The 24,326-nt window shown below is 45.4% G+C and overlaps 1 protein-coding gene across 1 annotated transcript in view; it reads left to right on the plus strand.

Moving 5' to 3' along the window:
- The window catches only part of LOC104273709 (contactin-4-like), a gene marked incomplete at its 5' end in the record, with an annotated part of 68,215 nt that overhangs the window by 40,668 nt on the left and 3,221 nt on the right, over positions 1–24,326 (plus strand). Inside the window, 8 exon segments of the mRNA XM_009869118.1 lie at positions 14,865–15,040; positions 16,062–16,179; positions 18,232–18,390; positions 19,125–19,274; positions 20,515–20,585; positions 22,604–22,838; positions 23,353–23,468; positions 24,172–24,326. Of these exon segments, the coding sequence (XP_009867420.1) occupies positions 14,865–15,040; positions 16,062–16,179; positions 18,232–18,390; positions 19,125–19,274; positions 20,515–20,585; positions 22,604–22,838; positions 23,353–23,468; positions 24,172–24,326 (1,180 nt within the window).

Raw genomic sequence — 24,326 nt, forward strand, 5'->3', positions numbered from 1 at the left:
TCCCAGAAAGCTGTTGCAGGCATTTCCATACCGTCTGTCCATACGTCGTGTGTTTAGTGGTTAGTCCTTTTGAAACGTGAATAGCCCCTCCCTCACTCTGTCTCAGGTCTGTCTAGATCCAGCAATGTTTAAGGTCTTAATTTTTCTTTCCTAGTGATTCAACTCGGTCTAGTTGAAATTCATGTTGGTTTTGCTTCAGCCCTTAAGAAAGAACCTGGTTAAATGACACCTGATGTTGAAAGCACAAAATATAATTTAAAAAAGAGAGGCAGGGTTTGAAGTAATAATCCCAGAGCAGCCCTTTAGGTCCGTCCATGTTTTACGGGCTTTTTATAATTAGACCGGATGGTACACGAGATGTGTGTTGGGCTGATATCAAAGCCAAGATTTTCTACCCTTAACCAAAGACTCAGAACTTTGAAAAAGTCAGAAGAAGTTTTATTATTGTTAAAGGGGATTTTCAGTAGTTGCTGGACACAGTTTTTATATGTAGTCCACACCTGAATGAATATTCCTCATTGGGTGTTTTAAAAAATATTAGGGAAAAAAAGTCAATTTAGTGTCAAATTCTTGTTCTCCACAATCTCTACATCAGCGTTTTATAGGCAAAAAAAGGATTAGAGAGAGCTGTGTAGATATGAAAGCACTGATTTATTCATGAGTGCCTTTTGCCGTATTCTCATGTTTAGGAAAAAAAACATCTCTAAGTCTGAAAATGTTTCTTGACTTCTAACTCACAACCAGTAGCAAAAGCTCGATTTTAATTATCGACAGTGAAAGCAATAATCTTTGGCCGTAAAATTGCAAAGGGATGGATTCAGCTCTAATTGGACTATTTCCACCAACACCAATTATTTCTGGGACACAATTAAGGGTCTTTAGCTAGGTTTAAGTAAAATTATGAGCCAAAGCACTGCACAAAAGGCACAATTACAAGGGAGAGAGCTGTGCATCCGCCGCGTCTGCTCCTCCCTCCCCTCAACCGTTGCAGCCTCGAGGCTTCAGGCTGCACTTTGCTGGATCTCCTTAACTGAGCCTGGGTGGAAAAACTTCCAAGTAGAAGCTGGTGATGGGGCTGGTATCCAGGAGATACCTCGGGGTTCTTGTGGCTTTTAAGAAGCTCTTCTCCATATGGCACTTCAAGCACAAGGTTTAATCAAGCATTTTATTGTTTCAGGCAACTGATATATTTATTTCCAACTGCAAGCTGCAGTTGGATGCCCATCCAAATTGCTTTCTGCAGCTCGCCTTGGTGTTTCAGAGCTTGCAGGTGCATCTCCTCTGCGGGTTGCACCCGAGTCTGGTAGACATTTAGGTTTTTCTCCCAGCTCCAGTCAGGCGAGAACCCGAGGTTTCATCAGAAAAATCCGATCATCCCCAAAGCACCCCGGGGGAGGATGAGATAGCTGTGTGCCATGTCAGCATTTCCATTCCTCTGACGGTTAATTGAGGCGAAAAGGTTGTAATTATTCTGAGATGGCAGAAAAGGCAAAATGAGAAGCAGACGCCTCGTCTGCTGCCGAGCTTCCCCCAAAGCCCACCTCTCCTCGGGTCTGCTCAGGAGCCCCTTTTGCTTTTGGTTTCCTTAACGCGAACCTGTCGAACACGAGTTGCTGGAACGTGAGTGAGAAACTGAGGCAGCATCAGAGGGACGAGCCCACGGTTGGGCGTTCACGTTGGGGACACGTCATGACACAAGTTTGCGGTCAAACCGTTGGGTGAGACTTAACTCCCAACATCTCATGAATGAACAGCACCATAAGAGCTGTTGGTTTCGTATTTGGGAGAGAATAAAACAAGGTCAGCCGCTAAGGACAAAACCAGCAAATGGCAGAGAAGCATGTAAAAGAAATAAGCTGTAAAATACCAATGGTTTGCTCTTAGGGCTAGTTGGATGAAGTAAGTTAGAGGGGTTTTTTTTCTTGTAAACACTTACTGATCATAACAAGTAAAACTTGTAAACATAATACAACAGTTAAGCTTCATTAAATTTGCAGCAGACAATTAATTTTTTTTTCAGGCAATTCAAAGGGTCTTCTGTAGTACTGATTCAGTTTAATTGAACGTATTACCACAAGCAGACAATAAGAAATATATTGAAAATATCCATCTGGCTTGCACTGAAAACCGTGTGCGTTTCGTTTTCTGTGGCTGTCACGGGCCTTACTAATTGCCTCATTTTGGCTGTTTTACAATCAGTGTGATTTAGCCATTAACATGATAAAAGTCGCCTTGGCAAAGAGCTTGATATTAAAAAGCATAGATCTCCAGCCCATCTCTCTTGCCAATTTTGGACTTATCTCTAGCGTTATTAGAGTTATATTTTTAAAAGCAGAAATACAAATATATTGACTTGTATGGAGCGGTTTCTCCGGGTACTTTCTCTATCTGGTTCTGATGCGGAGAGTGCCTGTTGGTGTGGAATGTTTGTGCTGGATCGTGGTAAATGCAGCAGATTCTCTCTTCACTTCCCTCTTCACCACCTTCTCCTTTCTCTTCAACCCCAGCCAACCTTCAGGCACATCAGGAGTCTTAAAGCTGAAAAGTGGTTAAAAAAATCTTTAGAGTAATTCCTTAGAAAGCTCAACACTTTCAGTTTAGCAATTTTCTTGTCCTCTCCCTACAAAACAAGAGGTTCGGGAATTCTCAGTCATCAATAGAAGATTGGGTTTTTTAGCTCATCATTGAAGATCAAATCTGTACATCAGCTGAAAGAGGAGATGACCTATAGGTTAAACACAGACTGTTAATGAGAAAAAAAAGCAGGTTAATTAACACTTTTCATCAATTCACCTCAATTTATTTTAACATGATTCATTTCAGAAAGGGTAAAAGATTTTTCAGTTTTTGAATACAAATGAAAAACTGGCATAGTTAAACTGAAACCGTAGATCAAGGACTTCTGATAGACATTGGAATGAAAACGTAGCACATTTGTTTGTACGTGTGCGTGTTTGTGTGTGTGATTGCATTTAAAACATAAGCAACAAGCTATCCAATAGCTTTTAGTTTCATGGAACTGTTTTGTCTCTAGAAAACAAAACGTGATGACAGTTGTGCTGTTGAGAAAGTCTTGCATTGTAAGTCCACTAACAGCATGAGTTTGATCTTCATCCCGAAAGAGGATACAGAGTTTTTCCTTTTCCAGCAGCGGGATGACCTTCCAGACATGAGTTTCATGGGAATCCCACAAATCTTGGCTAAATTAGAGAAAAAAAGCACGAGAAGAGAAAACTGAGCTTGTTGTAGAGTAGGGCGCTGTTGTGGAAGGTGGGAGCGGATCTCCTTTTGAGCCAGTTCTCTCCACACCGGAGTAATTCAGTTGGGGACAGGGGAGGTCATGGTCTACACGTGCCTTGAGAACGCGACTGCCGTTTCAGGTAAAGACGGAGGAAGCAGTCTGGGAGAATAAAGAGCGAAAGTGATAATGACTCTCTTATCCTAAGAACTTTATACCCTTGAAAACAGTGACTAAGAACAGACTGGCCTGAAGGCGATGTTTTTAACATCAAAGATGCAGAGGAAATGTTTAGAGAGCACATTTTCTGTCGTAGGAGGAAAAAGCGTAAGAGTGTTGAAGGAAAGAATCTGGGACAGTACTTGGGGAAATATCAGTCCTTTTGTGTATTTTCTCAGAAGCGTTTTTTTGGAAGCAGCTTAGCAGACCCAAACTTCTGAGGTTTTGAGCTGTTGTGATTTTTTCCTCCCTGAGCCTAGCTGAATTGCAGACAGGTTATTCGACGTTGCTTATCTGATAGTAATAGCCAAGCGGCACGCGGATGAAGTCTGGGAGCGATGGATTTTGACACATCAGAGAGTAACCAAAGCGGCGCCGAAGCAATGATGAGGTGGTGCTTGCAATATTAGGGACTCCTGGGACGTGATTTTCCCCTCTTCTAATGCAACATAAGTAAGATTATAAGTGATCCCATCAAAGTGAATACAAAAAATAGAGCTTCTTGTCTTAATCCCAAAAATCATGATGGCAGAGAGAATTTAGTATCAGGCATCGTTGGAATAGGTTACGTTCTAGGTATACTGTATCGCAGAGATCAAGCCAGTCATTTGGGAATAGAATGTGAATACAAATGTTCATGGCTCAAAAGCAGGTTGACTCTGAAATACAAGGAAATTTTGTCACTGAACAGACTTTGCCAGGGCTTGGGTTGGTTTTCTCTGTCCCGTTCTGTCACACAGGCATTTGGAATAAGAATTTTGCTTTCATTATATTTGAAGTTTTTAAGTATATTATGAAGAACTAGTAATCAAAGTTGTGGGGTTTAGTACTGTGTTTTCTTCTGGCTTCACTGCAAATGTATCTCAATAATAATCTTTATTAGAGTTTACTTAGCAAGTCAGCAGTACCTCACCAGTGAAAATTTCAATTCCTTTCATGTCTAAGTGTACAGTAGAAAGTCTCTGTGAAAATCTCAGCCTGAATCCGTTAGTCTTGGTGACTGAACTGTTTGATGCAGTTGACAATGAACGTCATTCCCTGCAGCAGAGCCATGAGTGGAATTGTCTAGGAGAAATGCTGTAGACCTGAAGCCCTGGCAAAGCTGGATGCTTGGGGCCAAACTCGTCTGTCACTGAAACCATGCTGAAAAGAGAGATGGTAGCGCTGACACGCCATTTGTTCCTCCTCTGTGTGTATCTTCACACGTCTTGATTCTTGTTTTGAAATTATTCACGTAAGGAAACTTGTGACTAATTTGAAGTAAAACGCCACGTAGCAGGAAAAATGTCAGGGACACTTTTTAGTGACGGTTTGTGTTGGATATTTATTCCACAGAGTAGGAGCTGGGGATTTTTAGCAAGTTATAATGACGGGATGATCCTGCAGGTTGATTATTTTCACTTCGCGTGTGATCCTGCCTCCATCCTGCCCCTTCCCATGATATCAGCACCAGGGCTGAACCAACAAGAGTGCCATGTCCCTCAGAAGGGTTTATCTTCTTGATGTGTCGCTAATTAATTGGAACATCAACCAGTGGCATTAGTTGCTTCCTTGCAACTCCAGAGAGCACAGGAGAGACCATCTCACCTTCACCAGGAAACAAATTAGACCTTTGTGACCCAGGAAATTTTTTTCCAAGGTTTGATGCAGTGGTTCTGTTCTTACTGTTGACTCTTGACCAACTGGTTCTGTAATGCAGCTTAAGGGCAGTTGTGGGTATTTTTTACTGCAGCATATGATAGCCAAAATCCCAGCATAAAGAAGATAGTGCCTGAAGTAAGGGAGAGACATCCCCGAACATACACAGCCACACATGTATATAATAATGAAAATAAATTTACTTTACGTTATATGTAGATGCACACTAGAATGATCCTGGTATAGATCCTCTACGTCTCTGTCTGTGTATGGCTCTAGAGCAAGTGTACTTTGATTCTGGTAATAGTACTGAGAAGTAATTGTATTCATTTTGAGAACCAAGATGCGTGGTGTCTTCCTGCCAATTGCATCATTGTATGAAATGGTATTTATACGGATCCTGTGTATTACAGCATGTATGTGGGTTTTGCTAACTCCAGGTAAATACATTGATGCAGCAGTTTAGTGCAAAAGTTTATTTTCACCAAGTTAAAACACACTGAGAACGAAGTAGAATAATCTTCAGTCTGCCCGATTTCTTAATATTAATGTAATAGCAAAAACTCTTCCTGTTTTCAGAGGTACCAGTAGGTGCTCCCATCCGGTTCCCCGCACCGATGGGAATGGCGATGCGCTGCGTTCATACCAGCTGCTGGGGAAGATGAATGTGTCTTGTCTGATAGATGACCTGTATGCCAAAGCTAGCTGATCTCGAGACATTCATGACGTGTGCAGGACTTGATCTGGATGATGTTGAGGCTACAGATCATTCCTGGGGAACTCGTCCAGGGAGTGATTTTCATGCTGTTCTGTGAGCTTGACAGCTCAGGAGGCATCTGCTCCTAATGACTCTTAATTTGGGGTTTATTCTTGCATGTCAGCTAATTCCTAACGTCTTGGTCCTGATGAGGAGGGTGTAGCTAACAGACATAGGACTTGGATAGGGAAGACCTAAAGCACATACTGTACCGTCAACACGCAAAGACTGTGCCAGTCAGTTCGCAGTTCAGCAGTTTGAATGCCTGCATGTCGTATTATCGCCGCTCTGCTTCTTTTTAATTTTTATTTTTTTTTAAGTCATGGTCATTACTATTCAAACCATAAATTGATGATCTCAGCAGGCTAAACTGTTCAAAGGGGCAGAATGCTCTTGGCCACTGTGTACACGGGCTGCACGGCAAACCACGGGGTGTCGTGCGTGCACAGGTACTTGTGGCTTGTGTTGCAAGGAGAACGGTGATTGATCCTTGAGCGACTTGCAATTTATCACAGATTAGATATGATTTCTCCCGTATCTGATTAACCTTCTCTGTAAGATGGCCATCATTTTTGCAATGACAGTAAGATTATTCCATACTTGAAAAGACGGATATCAGCTAGTTGCAATCAATAGCCCACAAAAGGTGACACCTTGAATTCGCTGGGTTATCTGTAAAGCGTGTCACAAGCGGTCCAATCGTTTGTCAAATACACCGATTTCATTTAAGGCACCTCCGAAGTGAAGTGGCTTTTATTTTAGTCTGAAATGCAAAGAGCAAGAGAAGGCATGTTTGGGTTTTGTAGTGTAATCAGGCGGTGTTGCATGCTGCTGTAAAGAGCGAGCACAAATTTCCGTGAGTGACAGGTTTGATCGTCTTTTCCAGACCCCATTATATATTATTTTCTTTGTCACAATTGTATGGAGAGAGCTTGATTTGACAAGATTGCGTTTCACTAGGTAAAATAGAGGTTAAAATGAAGTATTGTGCCCTCTTGTCATTTAAGTAACACTCTCTGTGTTCCCAGTGGAGTGGATATATTTTCATATATTTTGTCTTAGAATGTGCTGTAATGGTACATCCCTCCCCAGTATCCTTTGATCCATTCTTAATGTGTTTTCAGATTTAAATTAACCTTCATTTATTATTCAGCCACACAAAGAATGCATATTTGAGTATGCAGACATGCCGTCCCTTGATTGACTGCCCGGTCCCTGTCTGAGAGGTGGGAGGCATTAATTCCTGGGAGGAAGACTCTTACATCAAGTTTAGACAGTTTTCAATCTGTGGAAAGCTCTTTTTCAGTGTCAGTTTAAAGAAATATGTTAATAACTTGTAGCTTGACTCCAGTTCAGCTCTGAGTGAGGTGGAGAAGGAAACTGCCGTTCTTGAAAGGGAATCTTCAGCACCTGCATGGACAGGTTACTTAGGAGTGCAGTCACGAGGAACATCATCTAAACTCCCCTCTTGAAAAAAAAAATAAAACAAAACCAAAAAAAACTTGCCCATACTAACAGAAAATAGAGGCTTCCTAAGAGGCAACATGCTGAAGCATCTATCTAAAAACAATCACGTGTCTCCCGTGCTGCCACGGGTCTGATAGGGCAAGATTTAAGCCAAGTCAACTACAAGATAAGGATCCTCTTTCAGGAAAGCAGTTTCAGCATGTCCTAAATGCCCAGCTCAACCGGGTGTGCTGCTGAATCAGTCTCCGAAGGAAAGGTCAGATGTTCTTCTCTTCTTTGCCTTTATCCCCATTAAACACACGTCCGTGTGTCCCTGCCTTCGTTGCCGACAGTCGGTGCTGCCTGATGGCATGGACCGATCTAGACCACTAACCACGTGTATCCTAAAATCAGAGAAGTGACTCCAGTCCCAGACCCATATTCCCTTTTCTAAACTGACAGCAGCCCTTTCATTTTTAATGAGATTTCATTTTATTAGGCTGAACTACCATAGTACACACCAGAGGATACTGTAAGTGCTGCAAAATTTTCTGTTAAGAAACGTGCCTTATAAATCAGTTACTTGTCTTGCGAGAGCACGTGTATAACAGCTGATTACATAGAAGAGTTTCATTGGCATAAGAAGTATGTGCCCATTGCTGAAAGCATGTATGAGACTCCTCACAGCTCACATATGTGCTATTGTAAAGGCCAAATATTGTAAATGCTTAGCCTTTCCCCATTTATTTTTAGTCTTAATTTTGGCCATGCCCTATAAAGTACTCAATTAGTCTATTAAGATAGCTGTAATTTGCTATGCTAATGCATACTATGAGTTTAGCTGGTCGCTGGTTAGTCATCTCTTTAGTTCAGGGTCATACTTTCCTCTCTTGAGCATTTCTCGTGGTGTCTGGTTGTACCCAGAGCACTAAGAGCTCCCAGAGGTTTAGCAAGTCAAGTCTCAGGTGCTTTTGACTCTCCAGTCTTGAATAAATGTTTCATTCACAAATAGAAGAGAAAGAAACATTATAGTATACTTGAGTACTCATGTATTGGATTTTGATTCTTTGGTTGCTCATAGAAAGCAAATGATTCTACCTCCAACATTGATTTTTATTATCTCCAGAAATTATTTGCCTTGAAATCGATACAAGAATGTAAAATGTCATTGCAAAGAGAGGACGTTGATCTGCAACGTGTTTATTAACTCCCTCTGATAAAAACCAAAATGGAAACATGCTGGTATCCCAAAAAGAGAAAAAGTGAGTCTCAAATGCTTGAGTTATAGTTTACCTACAAGAAAAACCTATTTTAAAATCTTGCACAGGAAATATTTTATGCAGATAAGGAAAAAATGTAGCTGAGTCTTTAGCATTGTAACACTGGTAGCTGTTTAAGAGAATGAGGTAATTAGATGGTTTATCAAACTTGAAAATATTGGCTGTCCACTCAGGTGCACATAAGGAATTTCGCCAACGTGCGTGCAGGGCTCTGTCTGTTTTCTCTTGCCTTGGATGCGGCCGTGTGTGCTTGGCATCGCTTGCCTTTGTCTTTGCTGCTTGTTTGAAGCATCTGGTAATTGAACATAAATTCTTGCACTTGAGCATTCATGCTTGAACCTGAAATTACCTTGTCATCCACACTGGCTTTCACTAAACAGCTAACAGATGCCCTGGCATGCCCCTATCACAAGACACGATGCGCAGAGGCAGAGCCTCGTGTGCTGAAGCGGCTTTGGTCTGGGCGGTCTCCTCATGCCCAACCTGGAATAAATGTCCTGCTCAGCACGTCCTGCAGCAGCTGCTCTGGCCATGGTGCATCTGAGTTGCTCACCACTAACTCGGACGTGTCCTCAGAGAATAATAGCTGGGATACAAGTGTTTCTTCTGTACTCGAAGAAAATGTAGGTAGCCCTCAGCAAAAAGAAACACCACTTTTTTTTTTCCTTCCATTTAAAGAACGAGACCGTGTTTCTTCTGTCCGTAAGCAGCTATTGCAGTCTTGACTAGCTGATTTGTGCCCCTTTGCAGTACTTTCACCTCCAAAGCCATGAATATTTATAACAGGCTTTCCCTATTTAGGCCAAAGAGTAAAAAGGAGAGGGAGGTGTACTGCAGACCTTCAGGGGAGGGTCTTTTACACAATTTCCATTAGCTCCCAGTTAACCAAACCTAGCAGTGTGGAAGTGCCAACAAATCTTGAAGATCAGGTGAAATGGGCAAGACTGGAAGAAGAAAGGAAGGAGTAAGCCTTTGCAAAACCTTGAAAAATTTCCCTTATAAGTAGGACATTCTGAAGGCGCTGTTCAGTTCACGGGGAGAGTTGAGATTTCTTCGGTATTTTACCCTGGAGAAAAATGTTAAAACCTGAGCGTTGCCTTCTCTTCATTCTCCTTTAACCTCCTCCTCTGTGCTGGGATAGACACCTAAATAAGCATTTCGGCGTTAGGTGCACAGGTTTCAGAAACCAGGATTGGAAATGCTGACATTAACTCTTATTTTGTTTTTTTTTTAAAATCTGTCTCAGAGACGCTCAATTCCACCGGTTTGAAGCCAACAACAGGCTGTATCCCCTGAGCACGTTACAGTTCAATCTTTTATTGTAGTAAAATGCTCTGTATTCCTTCAGCAGCCAGAGCTGGCCAAGCATCTCTCCCTGTTTACTAAGCACTTTGATAGCCTTAATCGAAAGGCACCGCAGTTATTGGCATCGCCGAGTCCCTTCCCAGCAGGACGAAGCACACAACCTCTGCAGCCGAGCCAAACTGGAAGCAAGTACATTTGGAAATGGGATGGCAAGAAGCCACCTAACACCGACAGGTCTGCTTGTCCCTAGGTGGGAAAAACCCTCCGGTCAGTTGAAATCTTGCTGATGGGCACAGCGACATCGCTTCTTGCTTTGCCCTGGTCCTCTTGTATCATTCAAAAGGTATTTGCGTGCTCCAGACTGACTTTTTTTTTTTTCCCTTAAAAATAGCATTATCTCTGAGAGTCACTCTGATTCATTCCATGTCACTTATGTCGTGCTGCTGCGGGACGTGTCCCGCTGTGTCATGCCCTCGGGATCGATACGACACCACATAGCACCGCGTGAGCTGCGGCAAGCGAGCGCGGCGATGCAAAGCTGTTTACCCTAAACAAGTAATCCCTCCTAATGGACACCCAATCAATAGAAAATCGGGACTGGGTGGTTTCTTTTCAGATTGGGTAATTGTTACCCTCAGACCGCACCCGCGCTGGCCGCAGCCTGCTGCCTTGCAGCTCCGATGCCTCGCAGCTGCCGGGAATGAGACACAAAAGGCAGGCGGCACTAACAGCTGATGACGGGCTCCCTTTAGCAGGGGATGAGGGACAAAGCGAAGCAATTACAGCCTCCCTGCAGATGGGAAGCACTGCTCAGCTCCGTTTCGTCTAGCTGCCTGAAAGCCAGCAAGAAAACGTTGTGAAAATCGCTCGTACTGTAAACCAAATGCATTAAATCCATCGAAAACGCACCGATTTTTTTTTCTTTTCGGTGGTGGGACTTGCTAGTTTAATGGTTGGGCTTGATGATCTTAAAGGTCTTTTCCAACCTAAACGATTCTACGGCTGCGTGAAATTCTCTGCGATATACTGTGGTGCTAAAATGATGGGATGTAACGCAGGACAAAAGGAGGGCTCAGAGGTGCTCGGCACACCCCGCTGGCGAGGCTGGGGCCAACGGTGATGGCCCCCAGAGCTTTCCTGGGTGGCACCACCAGGTCTGCTCCAGCTGAGCACCAGCCCGGGGAGCTTTCACACTTCTCAAACCCTCTCAGCGCTGATGACGAGCTGCGAGCTGAGCCACCAGCCCGGCTGGCACGCACGGACAAACGGCGCGTGGAGCTGAGAAGTGCCGTTTCTGTCGCACAAAGTGTGCCTCCTGGAAAGGCCGGTGTGAAAGGAAGGCTGAGAGGGAGGATTCCCATTTCCCTGAGCCTTCAGTGACACCTACAGACAGCCAGCAGCCAGCCCTGCCTGCTCCTGGCTCTCTCGGCGCTGAGTGGGAGAGCTCTCCTCCTCCTCCCCTGTAGCAAAGCCAAGCCCAGGTCAGTGAATCTGAACTTGCTCCGGCGCTGCGTTTGCTGTAGAACACCGACCGCGTGCGTTTGCGTGCACAGTGTCATCATGTTTTTGCCCCTCGCTGTTTTCCCGTTTGAGGCTAAAAACCAGATTATTTTGCCTCCTGGTGGTGGAGGGCTTCTCATGCCCTGAGAGCGTTCCCGTTGGCGTGCAGCGTGCGCTTATTTCTCCTCTAAAAACTTCCCAGTAATACCAGATAAACTTTTCCACAGCTGACCTCGAACAATTGTGCTCGTTTTCTTGTCTGAAGGAGAGCTGGGAAGTGCTGGGTGCTGCTTCCCTCTGCAGAGGGCTCCGAAACCTGCAGGCAGCTCTAAGAGGTGATGTTACTCATAGAAATTCCTACTCCTTACTCGCAAATGCATCCTTCAACATGATTTTTAAAACTATCTCAAAAAGCACCAGAGTGCTCCAAAGGAGAATAGCAGCTCTCAAAATATCACCGAAATCACAGATTTTTTAATTATTTTTTTTTACATGACCTGTCCTTGACATCTGAGGAAAATAACCTGCAGTTAGGGTGAAAGGGACAGTAACAGAACATTAACATCAGCTCTCACGAAGCATCTCTCTCCCTAGATTGCCTCTCTTACCTTGCAAGTAGACAATAAATAAGTAGCTAGCTCAAACAAAAAACTTTTTTTTTTTCTCTTTTTTTTTGTCTTTCTTTTTTAAGTGGACCCTAACCAGCACAGTTTTGGCATCATTAAAGCACTCACCGTAATTTGAAAAGTGCCTGACGTTACAGGTTTTGAAAATGCAAATCTAATAACTTTGATTACCACTTGGCTGCCTGTCGCCGACGTGTGCCCACACCCGGCTGCCCTCAATTGCCTTCTGAATAACATTTCCCATTTGCTGCTCTGCTGGCTTATTAAAGGAGGCGGGGGGAGAGGGGATGGTTTTTTTTAATTCTTCAGCTTTCCCAGTCCTTGAGAAGAGATGGGTAAGCATTCTCCTCGGGGTGATTTGTAAAGCGCTTTGCAGGGGGGAGGCTCATGCTTGAGCTTGGCTTGGGTCAGAGCCCTCCCGGCGTGTCGTTTGTCACCGAGCTGTGTCAGCCCTTCCCGTGACCCGCTGTGCTCAGCTCCGAGCTCGCAATTCTTCTCGACATGACTGGATTGAGACCTGGAGGCTGGATTTTCGGAGGCATCGGGTGCTTGCTGTGCCTGTGACATCCACGGGAGCTGCGCTGAGCTGCTCGGGAAAACTTCAGCAAAGCCAGGCTTCAGCAAACCCCCACGTTTCATTCTTTACATGTTTATAAACTGCACACGTTGCAGCAGGAAGGATCAGGTTTGTGGTGCGGATTTCTCTTGCAGAAGGTGCCATGGAGGCGAGGGATAGCTACGGCAAAACCTCGGTGCTGGCACTGGCTCAGGACCACAGCTCACCCGGAGCGTTATGGGACGTGCGTAGGGGAGCTCAGGCTTTGTGGGAGGGACCCGTTTCACCTCAGAGTCAAGTTATAGAACCACGAAATCACGTCTTAGGTTGGAAGGGACCTCAGAGATCATCTAATCCAACCCCCTGCCATGGGCAGGGACACCCTTAACCAGCCCAGGTTGCTCAAGGTCTCATCCAACCTGGCCTTGAACATCTCCAGGGAGGGGGCAGCCACAGCCCCTCTGGGCAATCTGTTCCAGAGTCTGGCCACCCTCGGGCTGAAGAACTTCTTCCCAAGATCCAATCTAAACCCCTTCTCCTTTAACTTCAATCCATTTCCTCTTGTCCTGTCGCTGGACACTCTTGTCAACAGTCCCTCCCCAGCCTCCCTGTAGGTCCCTTCAGGCACTGCAGGCAGGGACAAGGTGCCCCCGGAGTCTGCTCTTCTCCAGCTGAACAACCCCAGCTCCCTCAGCCTGTCCTCAGAGCAGAGCTGCTCCATCCCCTGGGTCAGCTTTGTGGCCTCCTCTGAACTCGTTCCAACCAATCCATGTCCCTCTTACGGTGGGTACAGGCTTTGAGCAGAGCAGAGGATGAACTCCTGACGCCGAAAGGAATTTCAGGGCGCGGTTCTGTGCCTGAGCCCCGCCGCAGGTGTGGGCAGTTCTGCGGCATCCTGGGATGCTCTGGGTCTTCTTGAGTCTCAGCAGTAGCAATCCCAAGTGACTGTAAAATCCTGGTACATCAATTATACAAAAACGATGTCATAAGTCTAAGCAGTAATTAAAAATTGGTTTAGTAACACACACTTATACCTGAGAAATTTCAGATGCTTTGCTTGTATTAATCAGTTAGGCCTCGTAACACCTGCTGTGGTTCTGCTAAGACTTACTCTATTTTATTAGAAGCGAAACTAAAATATAGATGAATTAAATCTGTCCAAGATAATACAACCAAGTCCCTAAGGACTTGATCTGAAGCCCGTATAGTCAGCGATTAAGTCTTTTTCACCACCTCCTGCACGCTTCTGGTGTGTGGTCTTTGAAAACCCTGACTTTCAGTGAGTAGATCTGCCCAGTGCGTATCTTTGCTGCTGTATCCTTATTATTTTAGCAAGAAATTAAGCAGTTGGCCAATAGTGTCTGGAAGAAGTAGTTAAAATTTTGGGTTCGTATACCAGAGAACGAATAATGCTCACAGTATTTTAGCATGGCAGCTGTGCAAAATAGACTTTTGCAATGAGCAAAAATATCTGTCTGTGTATGATTTTCAGACTTTTGGTCTCATTGTTAAGCAATATTTTTTCCTCCTTTTCCTTTCCTCTGAGGCCCTGTAGAAAAAAAAATACCGCATTTTTTGTCAACAGAAATGAAAGACAAATGTTAACTGTAGAGGCAGAGGGAATTCATGGGCACAGATGAGGAGCTGAAGTCTGCGTAATGTCTCGTGGCTCATCTTTTTGCTCGTACCGCATGACTAAAGTGAAAAATAGACAATTAAACCAGTGGTAAAGACTCCATGTGAACTCCACCTGTGAATAAGGGAAGAAGCCCTGGAGCCCAGGATGGAGCCGGTACAAGCTGCTGCCTGTATTTAACAGACAGAACTTGTCAGAGAAACCCATGAGTTTGGGGACTTTCCTTTCAAAATGCCATGTGAGCAATGTCTGTGAAACAAATCTTTGAAAGAGGACGCAAATAAAATAATCTGTGACCTTCAAGCTCTTTCGAAAATTTTAACCGGGCCTCTCAGATCCGCTGCACTCTTTTCCAGCCTTTTCTTTTCTCTTTGTTCACCAGGATGTTGAGTGGAAGAGGATTCAGGAGGATTTATTAATAGTGTTTCAATCCAACAAAAAGAGAAAGGTGTCGAAGGATGAAATCAAAGATGTCATAGTTCACTCCTTGCATGAAGGATCAGTGAGCGATCATGGCAAATTTTTCACATCCTGCTGGCACTGCTGCAGTTGTGGGAGGCTGCTTAGGGTCTCCTTCAGTTCTAAATCTCTCTCCATTTCTCAGGAGAATGGGATTAATGCTCTCATTTTCTCCCCTCCTTTTGTTTTCTTTATTGTTTGTAGATGCAACCCGGGTCATGGTGTCCCCTTTCAGCATGGATGTCACTGTTGGAGAAAGCATCGTCTTGCCTTGCCAGGTGTCTCACGATCACTCTCTGGATATCATGTTTACCTGGTCATTTAATGGGCACCTGATAGACTTCGAAAAAGATGGGGATCACTTTGAAAGAGTTGGAGGAGTAAGTATTAATACTAAGGCAATCTCCTCGCGCTAATAAAAGTAGGTTACGTAGAAAAGGACTGCTCATAGAAGGAATGGACTTGCCTAAGTTAATAGGGCGCTGGGTTTCAGGCAGACTGGCCGTCCGTGTTTCCATTTGTCAGGAGTGAAATTTAATGCTGAAAGGGAAAGGAAATACAATTTACAAAGCTTGCTGTTATCCCTGAAAAAAAAAAGAAAAAAAAAATCATTAAAAGATGCACTTAAAGATTGGTGCCCAGGGTGCACATCGGCAGCGACGGCTTTTCCCGGCGACTGCGCCTGATCGGGCTGCAAAGCTAAAAGTACAAACTTTATTAATATTCTTTGGTCAGAAAGCCACGATCACAAGGTTACCCTGCGATTTCTCACGTATCGAACGCTTTGTGTCTGGAGAAACATTTAGAGAGAGTTTTCAGCTTCCTATACATCCAGAAACCTAATTAGTTCCATTCAACAGTTAATCAGACATGCGCTTGGCATTTGGAAAACAAATTACCACTGTTAGGTGATGCAAGATTTCCTCGGAGAGCGCTGGTCTCGTGATCTTTAGCACAATGAAAACGCTGGCCGTCGTACAACATGAAACTACTGCAGATGCCTCAGCGTTCGGGCTGGTTTTCGCTTGCGAAATAGGATGTAGGCACAACTGGGGCGTCTCGATACCAGAGAGGCTCTAAATTGGATATCTGGAGAGATAAAGGAGGAATCGGAGCGAACCTGCCCTACGTAAGCTTTGTCACGTTGTTTTAATGAGGAAGCCACTTAACGGACCCAAACCAGGCTCTCCTGCTCCTTGGCGGAGCCGTAATTTTAGAAACGCTCCCGCTCTTATCTTCAAGGCAGCCTCACATCATTTTAATAGGCCGCCGCTTGCATTACTAATGTTTTCATCAGCCAGGGTAAAGTAAATCCATTAGTCACAGTGTCCTTCATGTGATAATGATGTTTAGCGCTCATTAAAAAGTAATTGTAACCACTTTTCCCTACTTTATCAGCAGGATTCAGCTGGTGATTTGATGATCAGAAGCATCCAGCTGAAGCATGCTGGGAAATACGTCTGCATGGTGCAAACAAGTGTGGACAAGCTATCGGCTGCTGCAGACCTGATTGTAAGAGGTATTTGAATTTTGCTACTGTTGTTGTAAAATTATTTATTATTTTTTTTTCCCCTATCTTCTGCTGCTGGTAAGACAATTCCTGGGCTCAGAGACATTCGCTGGGATCCCGGCATCTTGTAATTAATCTAAGAAATGAGCTCTAAGTACACGCTGGGGTTCACGGTGCGTTTTCAAACAGTGCATATAAAGATTCTTTCATATATACAAACTCATACAACAGGCAGCCAGCACAGATAAACACACTAGTAGTACATGTTCATGTCCTGAATGCAAAACTTGCACCAACTGAGCTCATTTATTTGATGAACGGTGCAGCAGAAAGAGTCTCCAGCTTATTCACTGCATTTCTGCCCAGCAGTATTGTGCCATTTCTAGAATAAACATGATTTAGTCACCTGGCTGGTATTCCAGGATCTATTCCTTACCCCACGCAGGTGATCTGTGCGTAGGACTTCAACAGAGGTGCAGTTAGTTAACCCAAGCCTGGATCCTTACAGTAAATATGATCTATATTTTCCTGCTCATTAGCTCTGAGGAAATCACACTTCGGTGCTGCGCTGTACCTGCTCCCTTCAGTTCTTCTAGACCCCAGCAAAATCATAGTTTGCACATTGACCACGTAACCTAAGTTCTCGGGCAGCTCAGTGAAAGGAGAGGAGAGTAAAAAAGAAATTTCTTCCTTATCAAAGCTGCGCTGGAGTCAAATGTGCAAGGTTAGCCCCGAACTTCCATTCAGAAACGTGCCCTTGTCTCTAGCTGTAATATTTTGATGCTTTGCACCGCGTTCCCCCGTAGGAATACGGACGCAGATGTTCTTGGCCGCGTGCTGTGCAAAGAGCTGGGCCCCTGGAGGCAGCAAAGGCGCCGCTCTCCAACCCAGGAGGTTTCTCCCCATTAGTCTGACTCTCAGGTGTTTGCTAAAAAGCGATTTCAGATGGTTTTTTTTCCCTTTTGCACAACCATTTCAAAACAGCTTGTTGACGGACGCCTTGGTTAGGTAATTTCCTTAGTGCAGACTCTGTAAACAAACAGGAGGAACATGAAATTCTCACAAGAAAATGACCTCTTGTGACAGTAAAAATAGTTGCTCCCTAAAAACACCAGCAGGGACATCTCTGTCCAGGCCAGTGGTGCCCCAGATGTGCTGAGAGTTGTGCCGTACCATCTCACCGACTGCATAAAAATTAGGAAATATCCCTGAGCAGTGAGACTGGAGGGGGAGGTGAGTAGTTGGTGCATAAGTGGAGCCTTCAGGATAATTTTCAGCAGTTTTTTTACGTATTGGAGTCATGTCAAAATAATAAGAGACACTAGGAGAAAAATCAGTTGTTATAGCAAATAATATATGACACAAGAGGGTACAGAAGTAACCCCTGGCACCAGTACACACGGATCAACCCACTTTTTCAGGGTGGGATTTTTTCACACCATCAGAACAGAAAAAATATTTGTCTATCAGCAGCTCAAAAATATTTTTTGTGAACAGGCAACTGATAACTTTTCCCTCTTGCCCTGCCTGCAGCCTGCACCCTGTGAAGAAGTGTGTTCTGAAATGGTGGGAATAACCTTGGTTATTCCAAAAAAAATGGAGATGGTTTGTTTCAGCTCTGCCAAGTGGTGGGAGTAATTTGTGACAGATCTAATGAAATTCTGTTTCTCTGGTGTAACTCGCAGTGGGGACCGACTGCTCCGTGAGGCGCTGTTAGGTGTCTGCTCCCCCCACAGCAAAACAATTTAAAGTTTTAATTTTAGAGAAATTAAATCTGGCTAGACTTGTTGAAACTTTCATTTTAAAGGCAGGATATTGGAAGGTTTCAGGGTATTTTAGATATCTGAACGTGTCCAGCTCTATGAGTATCACACGAGAATAATTTTAGTCCGTAGAGGGAATCGCAGGAGTTTGAGGTGGTGCTTTTGGGGAGACACTTCAGGTTCCACTTGGAAGGAACTCGATTACTTCTGTCTCTAAGTAAGGGGAGAAGACCAGAGTGTTCCTTCTCTGAGCCACGGGAAATCTCCGAGCACTCCTCTCCTGTCGTTCTCCCAACAGGTCCCCCAGGTCCCCCAGAAGCCGTGATGATAGACGAGATCACCGACACCACCGCTCAGCTCTCCTGGAGGCCGGGAGCAGACAACCACAGCCCCATCACCATGTACGTGGTGCAGGCACGGACGCCCTTCTCGGTGGGGTGGCAAGCGGTGAGCACAGGTAGGTCCCCCCCTCCTGGCCCTCGGGAGCTCCACCGATGGCAAACGCGCCCATCGGGCCCCGCGCACGGGCCGAGCGGAGCAGCTCTGCAGCCTAAAAAGTAATTTCACTGGCTGCAGAGCGCTGGTCTTGTTAACTAGTTTCAAGTTGGGCAACCCAAAGATTTAGGGTTCGGGCAGCGCCGTTACTCATCCACTTTTCTCATGAATGTCTAAGAGAGAACAGAATGAATTCCCATCTTTTGTTGCCATGCTGGAGATATACAGCGGTAATTGTGGGCTGTAAAGACATCCCTCAGGGACAGACCGTGTCATCTGGCCTGTCTTTAAGTAGAATTATTTTCCTGAGAGAAGGAGAAAGTCCCGTGATGTAATTGCTCATTCCATCAGAGGTTAATTTTGTTCTAGTAACCCTTAAACAGAGGGAATGCTTTAAAAAAGAGAAAAATAAAAACCCTTTCAACCTGTTGCCTTGACACTTTGTTTTCAAAAAGTGGCAATTTAGGAGAAACTTTAGTAGCAGGAATTTCTGTGGTAAAAGCACGATGTTTTAACGCTGCCTCTTCTACTTCTTTGCGGTCAACGAAGTGTCAGGGAAATGAGGAAATGTTTATCAATCCCTGCTCGCTTAGTATTTATGTTAATCCCTCACTTTTAAGGGTATCAGATGACTGTGACCTTTTCTTGGTAGTCTCTAATACTTTTAGTGGCTCTCATTGAACTCCTGACCTGTAGTTCCAGACATCATCGACGGCAGGACGTTCACCGCAACAGTGGTGGGTCTGAACCCTTGGGTCGAGTATGAATTTCGAGTAGTGGCTGCCAACCTGATCGGGATTGGAGAACCCAGCAGACCTTCAGAGAAGAGAAGAACTGAAGAAGCTCGTAAGTAGTGGTGGGCAACCAAGTGAAATCGTGTCCAATAGATGTTCCTCCGTGCTGACGGATGGGTTGCGCTGGAGGAAGCTGAGGAGCGCTTTCTGCACCCACTGCTCTCCTCCCTTGTAGCATGTTACCTGTGTGCTGGGGAAGCTGTGGAGCTCCTGATGGACTCTTTAGCTCACTCCATGATTCTTGGAGTATAAGAAGACTTTGTGCCCTTTCCCTGCAGAAAGCAAAGATTTTATTTATTTATTTATTTTTGTTTAGAAAAAAGTGTTTGGGCAGGTTTTTTGAAAAATACTGCCCAGTATCCAAGAGAGATGAACTCTGAGAGCAGTCCCTCTGCTTTCCCATGATTCCATGTGACGGAAACTGAAGCTCAGACTGCAGCACCTTGAGAGCTGGAGTTTGAGCTTCACAGCTGGAGAGTCCACAGTCATAGAATCATAGAATCATTTAGGCTGGCAAAGACCTTCAAGATCAAGTCCAACCGTTAACCTAACAAGGCTAGGTCCACCACTAAGCCATGTCCTTAAGTGCCTTGATGCTGGGGGCTTTTGCAGTTCTTGGAGTAACTTGGACTTCACCCTGTGGGCCATCAGTGCTGGAGCAACCACCCTGGGCTGTCCTGTGGGTTGGATCATTCCATGAGCTTACGGAAGGTCTTGTCTTCTGCCACCCTCTCCCAAACGCTGCCTCCTAGAACCGCATCTTCAGGCTGCTGCAAGCAGAGCTTAGCTGTGATCTTCAGTTGTGCCTGTGCTCGGGGACTTCAGCACAAGTTAATGTCCTCGAGAGCTTTAATGCTCCTCGATGCTGGCCCTGCCTTTTGATCTGGCAGAAGGGGGTCGCAGCACAGGCTCAGCGTAGCGGCTGCGGGGATGTGTGCCTCGGTTCTGGGAAACCCCTGGTAGGTGGCTCCTCTGTTCTCTTTTAGCCTGTAATGGAACAGAATATAAAATGGGGAAAATAAATAAAAGCCCTTTTATATGGAAGATAAATGTTTAAACTAAACAATTAGTGACTGAATACACAAGTTAATTGACGTACTTTTAATATACTACTATTGACATACTTTTAATGTGCTGTTTGCCATGGCAAATTAGTCATTTCCTAATAGCAGTTCTGGTACCCAGCAGGGGAAGGCCAGCAGAGTCCTGTTGCTGCGAAGGTCTGTTCCATTTCAATGTGCTTTTCTGGTTTCAAAGTCGCCACATTCCATCTCCTGCATCTTTTCTTGCAGTTCCTGAAGTGACCCCGGCTAACGTCAGTGGAGGTGGAGGGAGCAAGTCTGAGCTGGTCATTACATGGGAGGTAAGTGGAGTGCGAACTGAGAGGAAAGTTAATAAGGGGCCTGACCTAGATGCACCCAGACCTCAGTGAAGTTTCAAACAGGTTGCAATAAAAAGCTCAGACTGTATGATAAAAAGAGCCCAGCTATTAAAATCAAGCTAAATCCCTTCCCAATCCAAGGAAGCCAGCAGAGAAGTGCAGTGCAGGGGACCATGGGAGCACGTCGCTGCTTCGACGGGAGCTGAACTCCCCTACGGCAAAACACAAATGGGCCACCTGAAGGACCAAAAGGAGTTTGTGAGACCAGGCTTCATCCCTCATCCTTGCGCTGGGATATATGGCAGCAAATAGCTAAAAGTTAGCACTACAACTCATATGCTGGCTTTTGTTGTTGCTAACGAAAGCCAGCAAGAGGAGGTACAGAGATGAAAAATGTTTAATATTCCTTAAGGCAGTCAGGGTTAGAACTTTAGTCATCTTCCTGCTCGTATTTTCATGTTACGATGCGATGCAGCTGGCATATTTTTCCTAATAATGAACTTCACTAGACATGCTAACACTTCCACTTAGCACTATTTCTGACCAAGCTGGCAGAATGAATTGCCAGAGATATTTTTAAGGTTATTAAAAAACTATAAATGGGGTTTTGTCCTTACCACACAGCTCAATATGCTAAATTTCCTTCTCCGTTGGACTAATTAGCTACGCTGTGTCTCCTAAAGATACTGCAATGTGTTTCAAAAACAAACATGGCAAGAACGTCAGCCGTTGATTTGAGTCATAATTTGCAGAGAATATAACTGGTGTTTTGCTGAAACAGTCAGTAGACTCTTTTAAATGAGCCTTACAGTAGAGAGGAAGAAGAAGCCACCAAAAGCAAACCCTGCATGTGCTTAAGCACCACAGACTTCCATGGGAGAGTGGCCCATAATTACAGATTATTTTAATTCCTTGAAGCTTTGCATTTTGATGCAGCTTTAAGGGGGCTTCAAGCCTGAGAGCAGGAAGTGTCAGTGTGCCCAGAAGTGACCTGGAGGTGACAGGTTGTTTCTCCCAGCTGTTCCCTGCCCCTTCCGTGCCCTTCTCCATCATGTGCGCCATCGTGATCTCTAGCAGGTGTTGTCATATGAGATGTGGCTACTTGGCTGACCTGGTCTGGGCCCCTGTGTAGCCACAGGGCCAGCGAGGGACCACTACCCTTGTGCTGGCTGGGTCATTAGAATCATAGAATGATTTTGGTTGGAAGGGACCTCAAAGATCATTTAGTTCCAAGCCCCTGCCATGGCAGGGACATCTCCCACAGGCTCAGGTTGCTCAAGGCTCCGTCCAGCACGGCCCTGAACATTTCCAGGGAGCAGCATCCACAACTTCTCTGGGCAATGTGTTCCAGTGACTCATCACCCTCAGAGAAAAAAAATGTCTTACTGATATCAAATTCTAAACCTGGTCCCAGTTTGAAACCATTATCCTTTGTCCTATCATAGAATCACAGAATCATGGAATGGTTAAGGTTGGAAGCACCGTGCACTGGGAGGCTGCTGGAAGGTCTCCCGGGAGCCTTGTCTTTTTCCAAGCTGAACAAGCCCAACTCCCTCAGCCTGTCCTCGCAGGAGAGGATATTGCCAGGGGCTTCACATGTGGTTCCAAAGACGTGAGAGCAGCTGCTCGTGTACTGGGAAAGCAGGAACCGTGTCTTTGGTTCACCCCAACAAACCACAGACTCTTAGTCATTGCCTAAAATGACTCACACCATTACTGAAGGGAGGTGGGCACCCACGAAGGTGGGTTAAATCTTAGGAGATGCTGCTTTCCCCCGTGGCTACAGGGCTCTCGCAGAGCCGCAAGGCTCTGGCACAGACGGGCTGAACTCAGGTTAGATGTGAAGCAGGACTCCAGCCACCTCCTGTCTCTAGCACTCTCTGTAGGACAGCAGGTTTAGAAGGAGCAGGAGGCAGCAGCCAGCAAGCAGACGCAGACGGGGAGATAAACGTGTGCTATTGCTGAAAGTGTCCTCTCCCCCGTGGTGTGCCTGCCCACAGACAGTGCCGGAGGAGCTGCAGAATGGAGGTGGCTTCGGGTACGTGGTGGCTTTCCGCCCCTTCGGCACCGTCAGCTGGATGCAGACCGTCGTGGCCTCACCAGACGCTGCCAGATACGTCTTCCGCAACGAGACCTTGCCGCCCTTCTCCCCTTATGAAGTTAAAGTCGGGGTGTACAACAACAAGGGAGAAGGATCGTTCAGCCCTGTGACGGTTGTCTACTCGGCAGAGGAAGGTAGAGCCAGGAGCCCACCCCGCTGCTTCTCCCTCCTCCCTGCCGCCGGACATGGGGGGGTTGACCGGGTCTGAAAGGGTTCAGTATCCACCTTGGCATATCCTTTGATACCTAATCCTTGCTCTGATTTATAATAAATGACGAGCCGTGATTAATTCTTTTGATAGTCATTAAAGTAACATTAATCATAATGAAATCTTTTGATATTAATGGAAAAGTAATATATAATCTGGCAAGAGTTCCACTGAGATTTAGCATGAATTAATGTCCACTGATTAGGAAATGTTGCCTCTTGTCCTAATTACAGTACATGGTATCCTGGGCTGAGTTGAGTAATTACTTCATTTCTTAGGTAAAGGAGAGGTGCCGCCAGGCCATCGGTTTGAAATGTGGAAGTTTGTTTTGTCTCATCCTTCTTTCTTCATGCAATGAAGAAAATAAATTCCTTGAAGTTTGGGACTAATTGAAAGCAAAACTGAAAACTCTTCATTTTATTTTTAACTCTTCTACCCAGAGCCAGCGAGAGCCCCAACCACCGTTTTGGCCAGAAGTCTTTCCGCCTCAGACATTGAAGTTTCTTGGGCTCCCCCTTGGGAGAGCCAGCACAAAGGAAGAATACAGGGATACGAGGTATGGAAACACAACGCAGCGTCCTTTCGGTACTAAGCCTTGAGGAGGCGTGGAGATACGTCACGGGCAGTCATAGAATCGTAGAACAGTTTCGGTTGGAAGAGACCTTCAAGGTCATCGAGTCCAACCTCTGTCCCAGCCCGATCAACACCACTAACCCCTGTCCCTCAGCACAACACCCACCCGTCTCTTACACACCTCCGGGGACGGTGACTCAACCCCCTCCCTGGGCAGCCTGTTCCAGTGCCTGACAGTAAAGAAACTGCCTCAGTAAAGAGATTCCTCCTAATATCCAACCTGAACCTCCCCAGGTGTTACTGTGCTGCTCCTGCCCGCCACAGGGAGGGTGGATTCCCACAGCATATCTGCTTCATTTCGTCTCTTCAATACGCAGCGATTTCTCTCATGTTGTAAACAATGACACACCTTTCTGTCTGTGGTCTGGCCAAAAACAGAGAGTAGAGCTTAGTGAGGAAAACCTGTGTGAACGTCGTTCCGTGGCAAGGCAGTCTGAGGTCCTGGGGAGGGAGTGCAGCAGCCAGGCTGGTTTCTAGCAAGGAGCAAGGAGGATTTGTAACGGGTGGCAGGATCTGTCCCTGCAGCACTCGCACTTTTGGCAGAAGTTCCAAAATTAGCGCTGGAGACAACGTGGTGCTGCCAAGCCCGTAGCTGGAGGTAGACATGTACCTGCTCTGCTTCTCAGGTCAGATGTTGGAGACACGACGAGAAGGAAGAAAACGCAAAAAGGATTCGAACAGTTGGCAATCAAACGTCGACAAAAGTCAGCAACCTGAGAGGCAACGCTCTCTATCACCTGGCGGTCAGGGCCTACAACACGGCTGGGACCGGCCCCTCCAG

Source organism: Apaloderma vittatum, unplaced genomic scaffold, assembly GCF_000703405.1.
Source record: "Apaloderma vittatum isolate BGI_N311 unplaced genomic scaffold, ASM70340v1 scaffold6155, whole genome shotgun sequence".
Classification (NCBI taxonomy): Eukaryota; Metazoa; Chordata; class Aves; order Trogoniformes; family Trogonidae; genus Apaloderma; species Apaloderma vittatum.